Source organism: Mizuhopecten yessoensis, unplaced genomic scaffold (assembly GCF_002113885.1).
Source record: "Mizuhopecten yessoensis strain PY_sf001 unplaced genomic scaffold, ASM211388v2 scaffold5989, whole genome shotgun sequence".
NCBI lineage: Eukaryota > Metazoa > Mollusca > Bivalvia > Pectinida > Pectinidae > Mizuhopecten > Mizuhopecten yessoensis.
In genome coordinates, this window is record NW_018406324.1 from 439322 (window position 1) to 460121 (window position 20800).

Below are 20800 nucleotides of genomic sequence, written 5' to 3' on the forward strand. Positions count from 1 at the left end.
AACTTGGAAGAGTTTTCTCATTTTTGACAGGGATTTAAGATAGGTATATACAATATGTATTACGGGTATGATAAGTGAGATGACAGACAGACATACAGTACCGTGGCAAGTGTCCACACATGGAATTCTTTAAAATCAAGGAAACTTTGTGACCAAGAAGTGACAGAAGGACAGAAGGGTTATTTTCTGAAAAAGTTTTGACAGTTGAGCCTGCAGCCAGGTCAAATTTTAGATCACTCAAAAAAAGTTTTTTTTTAAATCCACATTGACCGCATCCACCTTTTTTAATAGTAACCTGTCCGTGCAGGACAAAAGGTTCTTTGGAATGCCTTGGGCCTTTTCTATGTTGTAATAAGAAGTATAAGGCTGAGTGATGATCCAAAGGAAGTGATCGACCATCAACTGTGATTCTGGTTTCTACGGTAACAAGGTGAAAATGTAGCACAATTATTTTTGTTGATTAATTAATCCTGTTGAAATGTCATTTATCTTCAAGAACATTGAACATTTTGCAAACATTTTAATATATACAGCTTGGGTTTAACCAATTTGTTTTATTAAATCTTGAAAAAATACCTTAAATCCTGAAAAATACAACAGCATATCAATCTGATTAAAACCAGATCTTTAATTCCACTCTGATACTCTACCTTCCAGTCAACGTGGAGTATCGGAGTTGAATTAAAGATCTGGTTTTAATCAGATTGACACTATATATTTTTTCTTTGTATAAAGAAATGATTTAAATAATAAAATGTTTCAAAGACATTTGTACAAGTAAATATAAAATTTTAGCAAATAAATTTCTTTTAAATTATTCTTAATAACAATGTTGATCTTTGTCTTTTTATGAAAATTTTCCATCAGCATTAGAAATAAAATATTTTTAAATATATGTATTGTAACCTATTTATGAATAAGAGTCAACGTCAAAGCACCAAAATTAATGCTTTTATCCTTTTTTTTCATCTTCTGACCTTTAAAACCAAGTTATCCAGTTTTGAATTATAAATTAAAGCAGTTTACACAAAACTTATCTTTTGTTGAATTATAGAACAAGTTTGTTCATTATTGAACAACACAACAAGTTTACCCAGAGTTGAATAATGAAACAGTTTGTCCAACATGGCATTGTAGAACAAGTTAACACAGTGTTGAATTATAGTAAGTTAACCCTGTGTTGAATTATAGAACAAGTTTATCCAGTACTGAATTATAGTACAAGTTTACCCATTGTTGATTTATAGAACACGTTTACCCAGTGTTGAATTATAGAACACATTTACCCAGTGTTGAATTATAGAACACGTTTACCCAGTGTTGAATTATAGAACATGTTTACCCATTGTTGAATTATAGAACACATTTACCCAGTGTTGAATTATAGAACACGTTTACCCAGTGTTGAATTATAGAACACGTTAACCCAGTGTTGAATTATAAAACCAGTTTACCCAGTGTTGAATTATAAAACAAGTTTACCCATTGTTGAATAATGAAAAAAGTTGATTCATACAAGTTTACCCAGTGTTGAAAATAAAAAAGTTGATTCATTGTTGAATAGTTAAACAAGTTTACCCAGTGTTGAATTTTAGAAATAGTTGAAAAAGTGTTCAGTTATAGAACAAGTTTTAAGTCTTTCGTAACCTTCCCTTAGAACTAGAATTATATACTGTCTGTCTATATTCACATGTTCAATAATTCCTCAAGTATTTCTGTATGTTAACAACATCTTTATAATGTCCAATTGTCAATTAACATCAGTTCTACTTTCTCCTTAGCATGGTTTCTATAGACAAATTCACTATATTTCTTTTATAACACAAATTAACAGAACTGCTATGTATAAAATCAGCTGTGTACAGCTATATCACAATTTCAGCACGACATTGTAGGCATGTACATTGTACGTCATGCAAACTTAAGCTAATACACTAAATAATATAATACACTAAATAATACACACTAAATAATACACTAAATAATACACTAACTACGCATTAACAAATCAATGCAATTGATTAAACACAGACCTCCTCCTTGAGGGCATCTAGATGTGTATCATACTCAGAGATCCCTGTCCTCTGACTGTCTTCCAGGTCTTTTATTTGCTGTTTCAGACGTCCGATCTACAAAAAGAAAATTTGTGGTAAATTCATACAGAAAAGATGTTTTAAGGGAAAAACCTTAACAGCCAATCAACAAAAAATGTCATACAGGGTTAAATAGTAGAAAATAAATAACAGATCAATAAAAGCAAAAAGGAAATAGAGACAAAAAAGAGGAAGAAAATCTACATAAATTTATGTACACAAGTACCTGTAGCAACATGCTTGTATGGTAACTTAATAATAACAATATATACAATTTTAAGGTTTAAGTTAAGGTCCAATTGCTTGCAGATTTACAACACCTATACTTTCATTCTACAAGCGTCATACTGGGCTCATTTAAATCTTAAATCTGTTATAAGGGATTCCTGTCATAAGGGATTCCTACAAAATACATAAGTAACAGGGAAAAAATCTGGGATTTTTCTCCTTAGAATTAATTTGTCCCTGTCAATAGATTTTCGCATTGGAATACAATTCTTTCCCTGTCAATGGCTTTCCCCATTCAAATACATTGGTTCCTGTCAAAGGATTTTCCCATTGGAATGAATTAGTCCCTGTCAATGGATTTTCCCAGTGGAATAAATCAATCCCTGTCAATGGATTTCCCATTGGAAAACATTGGTTCTTGTCAATGGATTTCCCAGTGGAATAAATCAATCCCTGTCAATAGATTTTCCCACTGGAATAAATCAGTCCCTGTCAATAGATTTTCCCACTGGAATAAATCAGTCCCTGTCAATGTATTTTCCCATCGGAATAAATCAGTCCCTGTCAATGTATTTCCCATTGGACTACATGGGCCTCTAGCCGTACCTCAGTGTGTTTCTGCTCCAGTGTGGACCGCTGTAACAGGATCTCGTGTTCCTTCTGCAGTAGCTTGGTTTCCAGGTCCTTGAGGTCACGCTCCCAATCACCCTTCTGTGTGTCCATCATCCCATCAATGTGTGACATCAGCTCCTTAAGCTCCGACTCACAAGTCGACGTCAACACACCCTTTGGTAACCTTGATACCAAGAAAAACAGATTTCAAATGCTGTTCTTTTACTGTATTTATCATATGACTACATAAACAAATTCTCAGCATCATCCACACCTGTTTCATAAACTTACCTGTGATAACAGTACTGTACATATACTGTTAAATTTTTCCTGAACTCATTCACCCCTGAAGACACATTTGAACTCGTCTAGTTCAAAGTTTGGAATAGTTTATTATGAAATGTCAGGGGTGAATGAGTTAATTGTGCATAAATATTCTTAATATTTTATAAATGTCTTTCAGTTTTTGTCTCGTTAATCTAAACAATATCAAATTATTACAGACTGTTCAATCATAATTTACTTACTCACTCTATAGTTCGTGTCTCGAACTGAAAACTTAAAATTGAATTAAGAACCCTGTATTTGCAACTGTTACAATAATTTCATCAATTACCTGAAATGAAATCATTTTACAGAGATTAGGCCTGTGATATTTCAAATTTTATCAACCAAAACGAAGAAAGAATTTTTTAATTAAAAAGGAAAAAACAACAACATAGACATGTTATCATTACAACTAATAATTCTTAGAGGATGTGAAATCTTTACCAGATATTATAACAACTATAATATGAAATATAAAATCAGACTGTCTATAGACTAGCGTGGAAGCCATATTGAATTTACAGTGGAGCCTAATGAACGTGAACTATAATAAACAGCCACACTGATTTTTACAAAACTTTTTAATTTTGGAATTCGAATTTCCAATTTTAAACAAGGTTCCACTGATCAGATTGTGTGACCAAAATCATCAAATAAGAAGCAATGCATTTCTGGTGTCGTCAAAATGTGAACATGATGCCAAGAAAATCGTACACATAAACATGAAAGTTCAGAAAACATGATTGGTGATTTCTGTATAATTCCTGCGGAGGCCATGATGAGGTGTATAAAGCTGTTTGTGAATCACAAGCATTGCTCTCAAACTGAAAAGTGTACGAGTCAAACTTAACTCCAGAAAAACATACAAAGCCAGAAACATACACGAGCAAAAGTCACAAAAACTTAGCACTGTCCTGGATAAAAACAAATAGGCTTTGTTGAGAAACAGATGTGCACACTGAATGAACAGCAAAGTTAACTTTGAAATATATCAAAGTGTCCATCATTTCAAAACATTGCCATGCACAGAAAAAAGCTATCGTAAATTAACATAGACTGAGAGGTGGTGCTTTAATTGTATGGACATGTATGTTCTGTGTATCTTCAACATCAATAAATAAAGCTAATAGGAAACTAGACTAAGGGTGATCGATACAAATATACTACAACTTCATCATTTGTAATGGTTGTCAACACCTGAAAAGGTTGTGATATTCCCACTGACAGATACAAATATCCACAGTACCATAAAATTTATTTAAACCACAACACTTCTTTATTCAGCCTTCAAATGGCTGTTTAACAGATAAGTACATATTGCTTTCATAGTAAATTTCAAATTTTCACCTGGCCTTGTGTGACCATGAGGTCTTAAGAAATTTACAGCATTAGAACCCCATGTGTTATAAGTTTGAGTTTAACTTCTGCTGTTGGGGGTCAACTTGAGTTGGACCTTAAACAGGGACTTAAAATAACCTGGTAACTATTGGGGGTAACCATTGGGAACATTTTTGCCTCTCCACAGCTTATTGTTGTGTATATGCAATAAAACAAAATTTCAGATCATACATACCAACAAACTAATCAAAATATTCAATATTCTGTAACCATCAGATGAGCATTTCAGATTTTTCTAAACTGACAGCATTAATACGAGAAAGGGAAACTTACTGATCATAAATGGAAAGAAATATGTCCCATTAAAAAATGATAGGAAAAAAACGTTAAGATCAGGTCACAGTTAATTGGGAACAGTATTTATCATTCTACGTCTAATATGCACATACATGTATTCCGTCTTTGCGTATTGCAGAGTTATCTTCTCTTGTGAGCAGGTATTGATTGTTACATCATTGGTTTGTGTGAGAAAATTACGTCGTTTTCTCAAAAATTGATGACGTAACTCTCATAAACAAATGACGTAACAATCAATACCTGTCCACAAGAGCAGATAACTCTGCAATACGAAAAGACGGAATAAGGTAATGAAGGATATTAAGAGGTCAAAATTAATTGGGGGATAATAATATCTATTATTCTACACTTCTAATAGTATGAGGTGGGATACAGACACTATCTACTGTATAAACAAATATAACAGAAATGTATGGTGTACGTTCTAGTTATTTAAAGAAGAGTTTTAATAAAAAAGAAACAATTTTACGATTCTGGTTTACGATGAAGTTTTGGTGCAGCGTTTCTATATATATATATATACTGGTGATGCTACGCAGTGCATTCACTTAGCGACAATTGTGAAAAGATTGGTGAAATATGTAACGGGTCAGAATCAGTTATACACGACTTGTTTAACAGAAACGGTGACCAGTGAACAAAAGAAGATTTCCATTGACTGACTGATATATATATATATATAAAACCTTCCTTATTATCATGTCAGAGGTCATAATGAAAATAGGATGAAAATCAATGACAATGATGTTTCCTTGGAATCATACAATTACCCAGTATTTGGTCAGGATCTGTAAAGAATAATTATGTTTGTGAAACTGATGCTCTCCATATTTTATACGAAGAATTACTTGTCTTCAAGGTATGTTTAGCGACCCATTCCTCTAGATCTGTTGACTCAATTTTTGTGCTTCAATTCGATCTTCAATCATTAACGAACCAGTAAAAAAAACCAAGAAACATCTATTTTTTATTTAAAAGGGTAAAGAAAATTTTTAAATGTAGTTACTTGAATGTAATCAGTAAACCTTTCACACAGGAAAATTACAATACGCTATTGGTAGATTAATAGTATTGCCCATGCATGCAATATAAACCAACCACAACACACAATTGTGTAGGTACATTAAACAAGCACTAAGCAAGTAGCTTGTTGAAATGTTAATTCTGTGGTAAATAGCAAATTATTTCCTATTAAAATTAACATTATATCACATTATCTGTGGAGAAAAACATGTTTTATACAAAATAAACATAGCAACATATACTGGTATAGCATTTAAAATGTAGAACTATTCAAATAATGTAAAGACATTCTGAAAAAAATAAAGTTAAACCAACAATTCATTTTCGCAATAATGTAATATCAGAAAAGACTTTGAGCAGATTTCTGCTCTGTTTTATTGATTATTCTCATAAACTTATCTACATAAGAATAACATATAAGGGGTCAGTTTGAACTCAGCTGCTAATTTACATGAAAGCTGTCACTAATAGTTCTGTTACATCATTAGTCTAAGCTGAACAACATTACACACAACTAACACTATGTGGGACCTGAACATAACGTCTTAGAGAGCCCTCCTAAATCAGACGATGTTGTTATCACCATAACATTTACTCATTTAAAAACAAAAATGTAATTTCATTACGTTACATGTATCATATCAAACAAATTATTGAATTTACATTATATATCACACTTTCTTTACTATGAAAAAAACCCAAACAGTTTACAAATATGCCCCCCCCTCCCCACCTCTCTATTTTGGGCTTATAACAAGGCATACATGCTAACCACTGTATACATTAATCCCATCCAGCAAAACATATAAGAACCAGTTAATAGATGGCTCAACCCAGCAAAAACAAATGTTAATAAAAAAAATCCAAAAGTACATTTTATATTTCCAAAAGTACATGTACATTTCATATTTGACCTAATAAGGGTGCCAGGCCTACGTTGATTGGGAATATTTTACTTATTATTTAAACACGCTTTTCCTCAAACTTTTTTTTGTATTTAAATATTTTTCCTTAAAGAAATTAAGGCTTTTAATACCATTCCCATATATCATTATGAAAGACTGCAATTTTGTTACCATATATCATTATGAAAGACTGCAATTTTGTTACTATCAGAAGATGATCCGACACAGTGCATTTTTTATGTTGGAAATAGCCGTATGAACAAACTCTATATTTATGAAATATTTGGAATGTAAAAAAATATGTACATTAAAGTTATATATATATATATATACAATTCCTTGGGGTCCCTCATTAGAGCAGCAATACATGTATATTGTCTTCAAAACTGTCTGTAACATTTACGCTTTAAGTTACCTGAAAGTTTGTAAGGAAAATTTTGGATGCTAAATGCATTATGAATATCTATGATCTGCCTGGCTGGACTCACACAGACTACGATCAGGTCCCACATAATGAGAAAGGGGAAGTCACTACAACAATATAGGCTAGGTGACTTACCTAACAACGCTTTGTGCGTTTCACGCAATTTTGACACAGCTAAAACAGTTGTTTACAGACATTCACATACATGTGACACAACAACCCCAATACTAATCACACATCCCTTACTGACTTTTAAACATAGAATAAGATTCACATTGACATAAAAAAATAACTTAGAATAATATACATTGATTAGAAACCTAACACTTCAACAGTCCACTAGTCAGCGACTAGAGAATTTCAGTACCGACAATACAAGTAAATCGCTTTCTTTTGTGAAGTTTTAGTTCTTTCAACTTGAAAATTTATATCAAAAGTACTTTCTCTTTCAAAAACTTTTTAAAAATACAGAAATACTGAATGATAATAACTGTAAAAAAAACCTAGAACATCATCAAACTTATATATGGCAATTGGAGGGGTTTATGTCCCTACAGGTGTTTTTTTCTATTTTAGGCTGATGATGTTACTTTCAGGAAATCTTGGCCTATTTACTTTTAAGTAGGACTATCAAATTTGTTTTTCTTTCAAATAGTCATATGGACTAGTATCAAACAAACATGCTGTCTAACTTTATCTACACCATAATATCGTCTCCCCATTTAATACACCGACCCCCGACCCCATCCTAACATCTACATTATTAAGCAAACATAGAGACAGCACAGTTTCTCCTTTACAGACATCTTAATCACGCTTTATTAATTTTCCTTAATAACTTTCATAGATACAGACGCTTCAATTGCATTGCCATGAAATCCATCAGTATAAGTCGTTCTCAGAACTTTGACAAGAGTAAGATCAACTTACAATGTACTAGCTGTGGGTATAAAGATGAAATTTGAAATCTTTACAGCTTTGGAACCAAAGGTACTTGAACATATCAGTGATAACATCCATTACAATATCAATTTATGCAAAGTGAAACTTCAGAGTCATTTCAAAGCTGTAGGTATACCAAACTATGGGATAGTATTTGATAAATTGTCTTGACACACCCACCTTTTGGCTTATATGATCTATTTTCACAAAACAGTCTATGTCCATACAGGGCAGAAACCTGAGGATCTGTGCCAGGGTTACCATTTATACCTACATTGTATATATAATCTACCAAAACCAGTATTTATTTAATGAGATGCCTATCATGTATATTCTAGTTATGTATGAAAGGACATGAGAGTAATCTGACCAGTCCGTCCATCTCTGACGACATGTGTGTACTTGTCTCATCTACAAAGGATTTCTATAAATGTTTTCACATTCATTCAGGGATTATCACAAATATTTAAACTTCTAGTTACAGTGACTTAAATTGACAGATATCTATCTATCTATGTGTGTGATTTCATGTGGAACTAAATACATCATGCTTACTCCCGAGATTTACCCGAAGCACTACTAGAGATTTAAAAGACACTCAATGATAAATATCTAGTCCAAATATATTAAAATTTAGATAAAAACTTAAATCAGTGAAAATATTGGTTTTGAAAAGGCGTCAACAATATATTTCAAGTTTAAGTTGTGAAAACAAATACATGTATGACAATGAAGTTATCTAAATTGTAAAATATTTTTTACCATTTCATTTACATGAAAAATTACTGAACAATACTGATATATATATGTTATATATATTGTATGTAGTCTTCAAGAGTCTTGCATAAAAATAGCAACAAAGGGAAAGATAAAAACAAACCTACAACAAGTATATTCCTTTACACCCTCTCTTTACTTTCAAAATAACACACATCTAAAACTTCAAAAAATGCTTCTAAAATTCCATGATGTTTAAATTCCAAAACTTACCCACAACCAAATAAAAACTATGTTATATTTATAACCCTCCACCACAGTAACAACCCAACCTACATACCAACAGTGAAACAACGGATAGTCCTACCTGTTTTGATGCTGCAGTTCTGTCCACATACTGGAAATCCTTTCCATTATTATTTCCTGTCTGTTGTCCACATTGGTGTCAGAAAGGAGAGTCTTAAAAAACTCTCTGTAGGCTGTAAAATCATATTTCTGTACGTTATCATCAATGTTGCTCCAAATTTAATTTCTGTATTCAGTCAGATTATCAAAATGTAAAACATTGATGAACAGTGATGCTTATTGTCTACATTTACAAAAAAATAAAATCATTTTAAAATCTTTAAATCAAGATGAGATGTTGCATTCTTCAGGTATAGGAATATTAGACAATTGATATTGTTAGGGGGATTGAATGGACACCTCTATTTGTTTTTTGTGACTTTTAATTATCCTGATTTTCCCTCTATCGCCTCTTCTAGTACATAAATATTTTATTTGTAATGGGAGAATAAATTGAAACCTTAGTTACAAACATGCAGTTTTATCTCTTGACTTAAATAGTCAGTGCATGATCTCTGTTGAGTTTACATAAACTTGAGCATATCCAATCATTTTCATAGCTAATAATTCATAACTCAGGGACTTGTTTAAAGTACTGACTGTACTATTATATGCCTAGTGAAGTTTTCTAAATCCAAATTAAATCAGTTGTATTGCAAATAAAATTTATATAATTAGTTAATTAAGTACATAACTACTTTTTGATTTGCAACTATTTTTCAGAGTTGACACCAAGTCTTCCTATTGTAGGGAAATAAAAAAAAGTCCTTTAAAAGTTCCAAGTGGTTAAAAACATAAATTTTAACAATGCTTGCCTTAATAATTCCAAATCATTTAAAATTCATACCACTAATATTTAACTGAAATATTTTAATATTTGACAGCTGTTCTTGTTCCATCATCAGACCATGTGCTCCGTGTTTAATGTTTACATCAGTGATCTAAAAAAAATCTACAAAAATATCTACCAGTATTTATTCTAATACCATAGGTTATATTTAACTGCCGCATGAATGCATATCAAATATCTAATTGTTGCAGATGTCATTATCATATGTATATAAGATTTTATATCAAATGTTGTTCATTGAATCGATCGAAGACAGAATCACAACTGATTGTCGAAGTGCCAAAAGCATTGTATACAGACAATAGCAGCCACTCAACCCATTAACTTATCAATCGACCCTCGCAAAATGTGTATCTGTGTGTATTGTAAAACAAAAATAATAACACGTGCAAAATCTTACCTTCGCTTCTAAACATTGTCATAGTTCTAGTCAATTTAGTAGCATGTCAGTCGGGGAAAAGATGGGAAACACTTTTGAAACTTTATCTTTGTTTATTGAAAAACATGTTGTTACCTGTTCACTGTCATTTTTGAACATGACATTTCTTGCTCTTTGCATCTGAACAATGTTAGTCAGTGGGGAGGTATAAATGGGGCATTGTGAGATTTGTGAAAGTGATGAAGTTGAAAAAATCAAAAAGTGTGTAAACGTGCTTAATGCCTAAATTCTTACCCAAATGAACATTTGGAGTTCAACCTATGCAGACAAACCGCGCGCCGGAGTAAACAAATTCGTTGGTACCGTAAAACGGTCTGCTTCCTGTCAATGTTGTAAAATTAACGCTTGCGCTCTTTTGTTTTTGTTTACTTCCGGGGCGGATCTAGCAGACGGAAAAGTTAGGATTTACCTGAAAAATGTTGCTTATATTTGATGACAAGCACAAGGAACACCTTTCCTTTTTAACAGACACAGAGACTGATGGTAAGAACATTTCTGCTGTAGAGCATAATAGCTCAACGCTTGTGATTAACAACTGGGAATGAACTCATGTGACCATCATCACCATCATGATAGATAATGAGCTGCCAATGAAACTATTTTGTCAGTTCAACAGTTGTCACCCTTCCAGTCCCTATGCAGTTATTCCTCTCTCATAATAAGTGCTCTTTTTTTTTGTAAAATAAATACCCTTATGGCCTACCGTTACGAATATAACAACCCCCAGAAGTTAGAGATATGTCAGAGGCATTCTCTCTCAGGATCACACCTATATATACACCTATAAATATAATCCTGGTGTATTGACAGACGAGGCTAGTACCTGTGTCAGGATGGAACAGGCATATTATTGTAGCAGGTTTTAATTGTACCTACGATTAGGTCGCCATCTAGCTTCGAGCTAGAGGGAATTTCCCTTTAGCTCAGTGGTAGAGCTTCCGACAAGGAATCTTCACCCTCGAACACCACAATCCTGGTTCAAGCTATCACCCTGTCACCACAGGGAGGGCCACATCACGGACACCATTTGTAACGGGAAAGAGAATAGTGTGCCTTTACCAGGGATTGAACCCTCGATCTCCAGCAGGTTCCTAGTCGGACATTCTACCATTGAGCTAAAGGGAAATTCCTTCTAGCACAAAGCTAGAATGTGTGACCTTAATCCTATGTACAATTAAAACCTGCCACATAATGTAAGATTTCCCACACAATGATATATATTGTCAATACAGAAAAAGAAAGTATGGGAATAATTTCGACTTCATCTATGCATTTTACTCAAGTTTTGTCGTAAAAATAGCTCTACAGAGCTCTACAAACATCATGCTTGACATGGGAATACACAAACCTGGATTGGGTTGAGTTGTAAATAGTTGGGTCTTCGGGGGCGAAGAGGTAGACAAATGAGAATGGAGTGTAGTGAAAGTGGACTGGGCCAATTGTCAGCGACCAGGTAGCTCAGTTGATTGTGTCTTTCTACAGTATGGATGGTCCCAGGTTTGAACCCGTTCTGGCCGTGCATTTTTGAAGCTGTATTTTATGGCCCATCAACACAAAGGTAATACAAGGGCAAAAATGAATAAATGGCCAAATAACAGATGTAAAGGGACTTCCAAGGAAGTTAAAAAGGATGTAAAATGTACAGATACCTGATGCAAAGTTTTACTTAAAGCTTATCAGAGGACTATATATATACATCTGCTGATCTAGTTCTCTGATAGGGAGCTCCAATCATATGTTGTATTAGAGGTATTGCTTCCATCCAGATTCAACAGAGTTTAAGGTATGCATGTCAAACTTTACCTTGATGGAATAAACTCCCTCCTGATATTTTGTCTAGCATGACAACTTTTAAAATTCAAGTATCTACCGTCATTTTCTAAACACAAATTTAAATATTATCTGTCAAAAAAAAAGAGCATGATTCATCTCTCCATCTAAACCCTCATCTGACCTCAATCTTTAAATTGTTGAAGTTGGTTAATATCCTATAGAAGAAGTGAAAAAAGTCGGCCTCATGTGATTTTGGGGCATCATGTCTACTTCGGTTACAAAAGAGATATACCTCTGACAGCTGCCACAACAATATATGCTAAAATAAGTTCCAGACTGCATGTTTGTGAAAGGTGTGAAATTTTTGACAATTTCTGTTCAAATTTATCAATCTCACACTTCTGCGAAGTTGACTTGCTAATGATTTGTAATTATATAACATGAGAGAAACAAGAGGCACAATGGGCCTGAATCGCTCACCTGGTATTAATTTCACACTTGTTATCTTAAAAGTGGACTAAAATACAACTACAGGCAGAATATCGGTGTTTGATTAATAAGAACCTATTGAAAGATTTAAACATATGACACCCGTGACCATGAATGTCGACAAGGACATTAGGTTGAACAGAATTTATAGTCTTCCAACCCAGCATGCTTCTAGCAAAATATCATTACCCTGGACTTTTTGGTTATACAGAACAAATCATTTAAAGATTTAAACATATATTGACCACTGTGACCTTGAATATGGGTGAAGGTTATTCATTTGAACAAAATTGGTAACCCTTCATCCCAGCATGTTAATGGCCAAATGTCATCACCGTAGGCCTCTTGGTTATTCAGAAGAAGTGGTTTAAATGTTTTCAACATATTTGACCCCAGTGACCTTGAATATGATTCAAGGTCATTCATTTGAACAAACTTGGTAGCCCTTCCATCCAGCATGTTATTGGCCAAATATCATTATCCTAGGCCTCTTTGTTATTCAGAAGAAGTTGTTTAAAGGTTGTATACATATTTGATCCCTGTGACCTTGAATATAAATCAAGGTCATTTATTTAAACAAACTTGGTAGCCCTTCATCCCAGCATGTTACTGGCCAACTATCATTATCCTAAGCCTTTTGGTTACTGAGGAGAAATTGTTTAAAGTAAAAAGTTGACGCCGGACGATGGCCGGACGCCAGACGCCGCACCATGGCATAAGCTCACTTGGCCCTTTGGGCCAGGTGAGCTAAAAACAGACAGGGATTCAAACCAAGGACCTCCAAACTCTAGATGCACTGTACCATTGAGCTACTTGGTCACTAGTGATTGACCCAGTCAAATTTTGCTACATATACCATTACACCGGAAGGATTCCCCACCTCAGCACCCACCCTTATGAACACATAAACTTCCAATTCATGTCACTGTGACTTTCTTTCAGAAACTTTTATCCCAGGAACAATGTACTTAGAGAAGCATTCAGGTGTAACAGGGTAAATGTTTTGCTGCTGTTATCCTCAAAGCACTAAAAGGCAAAGAGAATAATAGATGATCCCATTTGCTATATTGAGAGAGTTAAATGTCTATTTTACCAATTTGAATTTAGTGATACAATTGAAACAAACAATAAGTACTTTTCAATTTCTTCATTGTAGTTGTGCGTGAATTTTGCAAGATAAGCATGGAGTTTATAAGGAAAGGTTCGAATAGAAAAATCTACCAAGGAGCTGCTCGTAAGTATATTTAATTGTGACTAAAATCGATCATGAATTCTGTAGTCGATTAATCAGTAATTGGTCTAACTGAACAATATATTGTCAACAAAGTTGATTTATTGGAGCATCATAATAAAGTTGTAATATTTTATAATAGAAAACTAAAATTTGTAATAATGATAAGGCAAAGATGTTACCTAAAACCTCCAAACTTTACTAGTCAATCCGGTTTTGCTTTATTTTACAGAAAAACTCAAAGTTGATGTTGAAACAGTACAACACGGAGTGGAGGGGTTAATGTATCTGTTAACAGAGTGTTCCAAACTAATGGTAGGTACATTACACTTAAGGATCCCTGTACCACTGATGGTAGGTACATTACACAAGGATCCCTGTACCACTGATGGTAGGTACATTACACTTAAGGTTCCCCATACCACTGATGGTAGGTACATTACATTTAATGATCCCTGTGCCACTGATGGTAGGTACATTACACTTCATGATCCCCGTACCACTAATGGTAGGTACATCCACTTAAGGATCCCCGTACCACTGATGGTAGGTACATTACACTTAAGAATCCCTGTACCAGTGATGGTAGGTACATTACACTTAAGGATCCCTGTACCAATGATGTTAGTTACATTACACTTAAGGATCCCCGTACCACTGATGGTAGGTAGATCCACTTAAGGATCCCCGTACCACTGATGATAGGTACATTACACTTAAGGTTTCCCATACCACTGATGGTAGGTATAGTACACTTAATGATCCCCATATCACTGATGGTAGGTACATTACACTTAAGGTTCCCCATACCACTGATGGTAGGTACATTACACTTAACGATCCCCGTACCACTGATGGTAGGTACATTACACTTAAGAATCCCTGTACCAGTGATGGTAGGTACATTACACTTAAGGATCCCCATATCACTGATGGTAGGTACATTACACTGAAGGATCCCCGTACCACTGATGGTAGGTACCTTACACTCAATGATACACATACCACTGATGGTAGGTACATTACACTTAACGATCCCTGTACCACTGATGTTAGTTACATTACACTTAAGGATCCCCGTACCACTGATGTTAGTTACATTACACTTAAGGATCCCCATACCACTAATGGTAGGTACATTACACTTAAGGATCCCCGCACCACTGATTGTAGGTACATTACACTTAAGGATCCCTGTACCAATGATGTTAGTTACATTACACTTAAGGATCCCCGTACCACTGATGGTATGTACATTACACTTAAGGATCCCCGTACCACTAATGGTAGGTACATTACACTTAACGATCCCCGTACCACTGATGGTAGGTACATTACAATTAAGGATCCCCGTACCACTGATGGTAGGTAGATCCACTTAAGGATCCCCGTACCACTGATGATAGGTACATTACACTTAAGGTTTCCCATACCACTGATGGTAGGTATATTACACTTAATGATCCCCATATCACTGATGGTAGGTACATTACACTGAAGGATCCCCGTACCACTCATGGTAGGCACATTACACTCAATGATACACATACCACTGATGGTAGGTACATTACACTTAAGAATCCCTGTACCAGTGATGGTAGGTACATTACACTTAAGGATCCCCGTACCTCTGATGGTAGGTACATTACACTTAAGGATCCCTGCTCCACTGATTGTAGGTACATTACACTTAAGGATCCCTGTACCACTGATGGTAAGTACATTACACTTAAGGATCCCCGCACCAGTGATGGTAGGTACATTACACTTAAGGATCCCCGTACCTCTGATGGTAGGTACATTACACTTAAGGATCCCCATATCACTGATGGTAGGTACATTACACTGAAGGATCCCCGTACCACTCATGGTAGGCACATTACACTCAATGATACACATACCACTGATGGTAGGTACATTACACTTAAGAATCCCTGTACCAGTGATGGTAGGTACATTACACTTAAGGATCCCCCTACCACTGATGGTAGGTACATTACACTTAAGAATCCCTGTAACACTGATGGTAGGTACATTACACTTAAGGATCCCCCTACCACTGATGGTAGGTACATTACACTTAAGAATCCCTGTACCACTGATGGTAGGTACATTACACTTAAGGATCCCTGTACCACTGATGTTAGTTACATTACACTTAAGGATCCCCATACCACTAATGGTAGGTACATTACACTTAACGATCCCCGTACCACTAATGGTAGGTACATGACACTTAACGATCACTGTACCACTGATGGTAGGTACATTACACTGAAGGATCCCCGTACCACTGATGGTAGGTACATTACACTCAATGATACACATACCACTGATGGTAGGTACATTACACTTAACGATCCCTGTACCACTGATGTTAGTTACATTACACTTAAGGATCCCCGTACCACTGATTGTAGGTACATTACACTTAATGATCCACATACCACTGATGGTAGGTACATTACACTTAAGGATCCCCGTACCACTAATGGTAGGTACATTACGCTTAACGATCCCTGTTCAACTGCCAAGAACTGTTACTATCCATTGAAAAATTTGTTTCCGGCATGTCTATAGCTCAATATGTCATTTTCGAAATGAAAACCGTGAAATTCTACCTGCTGTGAGATAGAGATCTTCAAATCAACGAACTGATTGTATCTGTTACCAAAAGGATTCCCATGTGGAACACATTCATTTCACAGTTATATTCTAACAAGTAGAAAAGCAGTTATTTCTAAGTTATACATCCTCAATATCCAGGGGTTATGCTCACATTTTTCGCTCTCTACATCCCTGGAATATGTCATAGCAAAAATGAAGGCACGCGGCTAGCTATTTGATTGGTGTCAGGTAAAAATTCCTGACCAATCACTAGGCTAATGCTTGTTCTTTGAAGATTACAGAGGTGCAATGCCTGACTTCAAGTCCAGAAAGTTTTACCTTTATGCGACGGCGCTATTCTTTTGATGTACATCAAAGGATCAAACTAGTCTTCTCGTCTCGTCCACACCGAGCCTTCAATTTTTCTATGACATGTTCCAGGGATTGCAGAGAGCGAAAGTGAGCGTAACCCCTGGATATCGAGGATGAAAGTTATAGTACAATATAGGGAAAATGTTATGACAGTTCCATGTTGTAATTTGCCAATTACTTTTCAAAAACAAACAACTCTGTGTTGTAATTTGCCAATTGCCTTTCAAAAACAATTTGTTTTGCATTCAAAATATGGTTAAATTGCAAAAATGTTAATTGCTGGTATGCAAGTGAGATTTAACGGTTATAAGACATCACTAAAAATTGGAAAACAAGTGCTTTTGGAATGAAAGGGATATTGAAAGGAGTATTTACATCAGATAGGTAACTGAAAATTCACTGTTCTATAAGCAGTAATTCAGGGGATAGGGATCAAGTTATTGGAGTTGGGAGGGTGTATTTAATGTTTGTTGCACTATAACAGTTTGACCTGATATGCACTGTCTAAATGGTTCTAATGATATAATCATTTCAAGAAAATTCATCTTTTTTTCAGTTGAATGAGATAGATTTCCAGGACTCTATCCTGACTCTGGGTTTCTCTGAGGACATGAGGCAGACTCTACTGGAACTGTACCTACAAAACCGACGCGAGATCCGTGCCATCATGTCAGAAATGGCAATGGACCTACCTCACTACCAGAACCTAGAGTGGAGGTTTGATGTTCAGGTAAATCAGTCCTGTTTTTTTTTTACACAAGTAAAAGTAATAGTTTGCAACATGTACATAGAGTGGCCCCCTTCTCTAGAATATTTAGAGAAAAAAATATTCTACTAGTAATTTGATCACTTGGATGTCTGATTTTAGATTCCGAAGTTCCAAACTAGGGGAGATAAGCTAGTAGTAAAATGCAGTTGAGAGAATCTTCAGAAAAAATTAGGGGCTGGTAACCAGTCTATTTGCTACATTACAATCATGATAAATATCAATAATATCTTTGACATTGACATTATTAAAATTTAACTTTACTTACCATGAATGACATCTTTGTAGCTAATTTATATGAATGTTGTACATTATTATTCAATATTTATGTGTAGTCTGTCTGTCCATCCACAATTCTATTCCTTCGATAATTTCAGAATCTGGAAGAAGAACATTTCTTATATTTCACATGATGTTACACTATCATATGTTGATGTGCAATAGGGGTGTTACAAGTTCCCAAGGTTAAGGTCACTAAAAGTAGAAAGGGAGGATATATACCGTAATTTAAAAAAAAACCGATTTTGACCTGCCAGTATTTATTTTGGTGGGTAATTTGGATATAAATGTGAATAATACAATACTACCAGGATCTCAAGATTTATGATAGCTGCTACTCAAGGTTTGTCCTTTCTGATATATATGCAACTATAAGGTTTGATTAATTGGTACCAAATAAGCACCCTATCCCATTAAGAAGAGTATATCCTTTTCTGGTCCGGGCATCCCATCCCTTTACCATAATTATATACCAACTTTCATAAAAAAAATTCCTATTATGACCATTTTGTTTATTTAGTCTTATTATGGTAAGGACATTTTATTTGCATCCTATAATAAAAAAGACTGCTTTGTGTCTTCTTATTGGCTGAGAGCTTTGATTTCATTTTTGTTCAAACTTACTGTTAAATGGTACTTGTTGGGACTACATTGGTGTGTAATTCTTTATCATATTCAAATACCAAGGTGATCACTATAATATCTGCAAATATGGGTATCATATACTGTCAGACACATGATTTGGCCCTTTCCTACCTGTCAGTGATCTAGATTTTACTTCCATCGAAAAACATGAACAAAATCTAACTAGTATATCATGAAAACACCTTTTATATCCAATGGAAATTAAACATATTTTGTATCAGATATTTTGAATTTCAAGTTTGTTTATAAATAGTCCAAACAATTTCAATATGATATTACTGTACTGCATATATATCATTACAGCTTGCAAGTCGCTCTCTCAGACGACAAACTACACCCGTGGTGACATTTAAACTTCACATAGATGATGCGGGGGAACGCGAGACAAAGGTGTTACAGACAGACCCAGTCAACCTAGTTCATCTCACGAAGGTGCTGGACGAGGCTCTACAGGAGATGAAGTCACCATACTGTCGAAGAATTGCGCGAAATATCAAGTGAACATTGTGAAAAATACTTTTAAAGTTATATTTTCATGAGGCTACAATGAATGACAATAAGCTGGAGAATTCAGTATGAAGAACAGAATTTACCATGACAATACTAATAAGATTGTACTGTGGATAGACCATACAGGAAAAAAATCTTTTAATAATGATACAATATGTATTTTTGCCCTAACTGTAGGGAAGCATGAATATTCTTGGTTTGTCAGAGGTTGATCATGTTTCACAAGGACGAAGCCGGAGTGAAACATGATTAATCAAGGAGAAACAAAGAATCGTGATTCCCTTCTGCAGGGGAAATGAATATTTCTATTATGCAGAGAAAAAAAAACATTCAAAAAAAATAACACCATATGATCAGGTTGATGTGCCATTGTTGTGAACATGAACATAATATTGTATTGCCCTGTCACGTGACGAGTATCATCCAATCATACATGCGGTTATAAAGTTGAGGTAAAATAATGTATTTTGTATAGTATGGCTTTTTGGATGGTAAACTGGAATCATCATGTCCACCTGTCCATCTATAGGGGTAATCTGGTCCAGACAATTAAGTTATCATCACACATGAATAAAACTGGTCCCTGTTTGTAGTTCTGTGTTTCATCTGTACAGGGTCTGTGAACAGAGTTATTCCCCTTTAAGCAATCAGTCAGTCAGGTAACTAGTTCCTCATGATCAGATTCCATAACATATGTTCTACAAAATTATAAGCTTAACTGAATTCAAATGCATTTAAACATGTGCAATAGAAATAGAGATCATGCATGTCATGTGATATTTGATGAGCGTTACTTCCCTTTTGTATCAATTTGTGTAACTTTGACAGATTATCATGGATGTGTAGGGATTAATTGTAGTTGAACAACTAGTTTTAGGAGAACAAAACCAGGGATACTTCTCTTTTGTTTCTGCTGTTACTTTTCTTTCAAAGGCTAATTATGAAACCATGCTTGTGTGAGAAATCTGTTGTTAAAGATTGTTATGGGATGAAAATGTAAATATTGAAATATTCATCTTGTTCTTTAATTATTTGTCACCAAGCTTTGCAGCATCACTTTTCCAGGTATGGTTGTCTTTCTCTGAGTGATCAGTACTTTAAAATGTCCTGCTCAGTAATGGTACATTCATGGAATCCTTCATAACAGCATATATATGTAAAAGATACATCTCCAGCACACACATAGGGAGATATTAGCCAGGTGGCATAGGACTAGTGAGTTAGCGCCTGATAAGCAGCTCCTGCGAATTCCTCAAAATCGTATTGATTGACGTACAGGTATATGCTAATTGTATTGATTGTATATCCATGTACTGTGAAGCGCTTTAAGAGTGGCTTATGTTAGCTAAATAGGGACACTATATCAAATGCTGTATATCATAGAGATGGTGTCAGTATAGCTTGGTTTAATTTTAATTCCAAAGGAAAAGAATACAAGTATGAGTGAATGGTGTTTGATTGTAGGTTGTTATTTTGATGAATTTTTGAGTGTCGGTATGGTGACCATTTATTGAAAAGATTGTAAGAG

The 20800-nt window shown here is 34.8% G+C and overlaps 2 protein-coding genes across 4 annotated transcripts in view; one reads left to right on the forward strand and one right to left on the reverse strand.

Annotated features, from left to right (window-relative positions):
- LOC110451401 (centrosomal protein of 63 kDa-like) overlaps positions 1 to 10649 on the reverse strand; it is a 38007-nt gene extending 27358 nt beyond the window's left edge. Inside the window, exons 1-4 of one of the 3 annotated variants that reach the window (XM_021499388.1) lie at positions 10562 to 10649; positions 9334 to 9445; positions 2928 to 3117; positions 2034 to 2129 (exon numbers count right to left, since the gene is read on the reverse strand). In XM_021499388.1, coding sequence (XP_021355063.1) covers positions 2034 to 2129; positions 2928 to 3117; positions 9334 to 9445; positions 10562 to 10583 — 420 coding nt within the window. In that variant the 5' untranslated portion in view covers positions 10584 to 10649. Of the gene's footprint in view, positions 1 to 2033; positions 2130 to 2927; positions 3118 to 5725; positions 5744 to 7442; positions 7482 to 9333; positions 9446 to 10561 lie in introns of those variants that run through there. The other 2 variants (XM_021499390.1, XM_021499389.1) reach the window with 2 other exon arrangements.
- Positions 10650 to 10938: 289 nt separating this feature from the next.
- Positions 10939 to 19858, forward strand: LOC110451402 (COMM domain-containing protein 2-like). Its single transcript, XM_021499391.1, has 5 exons — positions 10939 to 11083; positions 14019 to 14096; positions 14326 to 14408; positions 17629 to 17802; positions 19066 to 19858. Exons 1-5 carry the CDS (start codon positions 11017 to 11019, stop codon positions 19261 to 19263), a joined length of 600 nt encoding a protein of 199 aa, XP_021355066.1. The 5' UTR covers positions 10939 to 11016; the 3' UTR covers positions 19264 to 19858.
- The last annotated feature ends 942 nt before the right edge of the window (positions 19859 to 20800 follow it).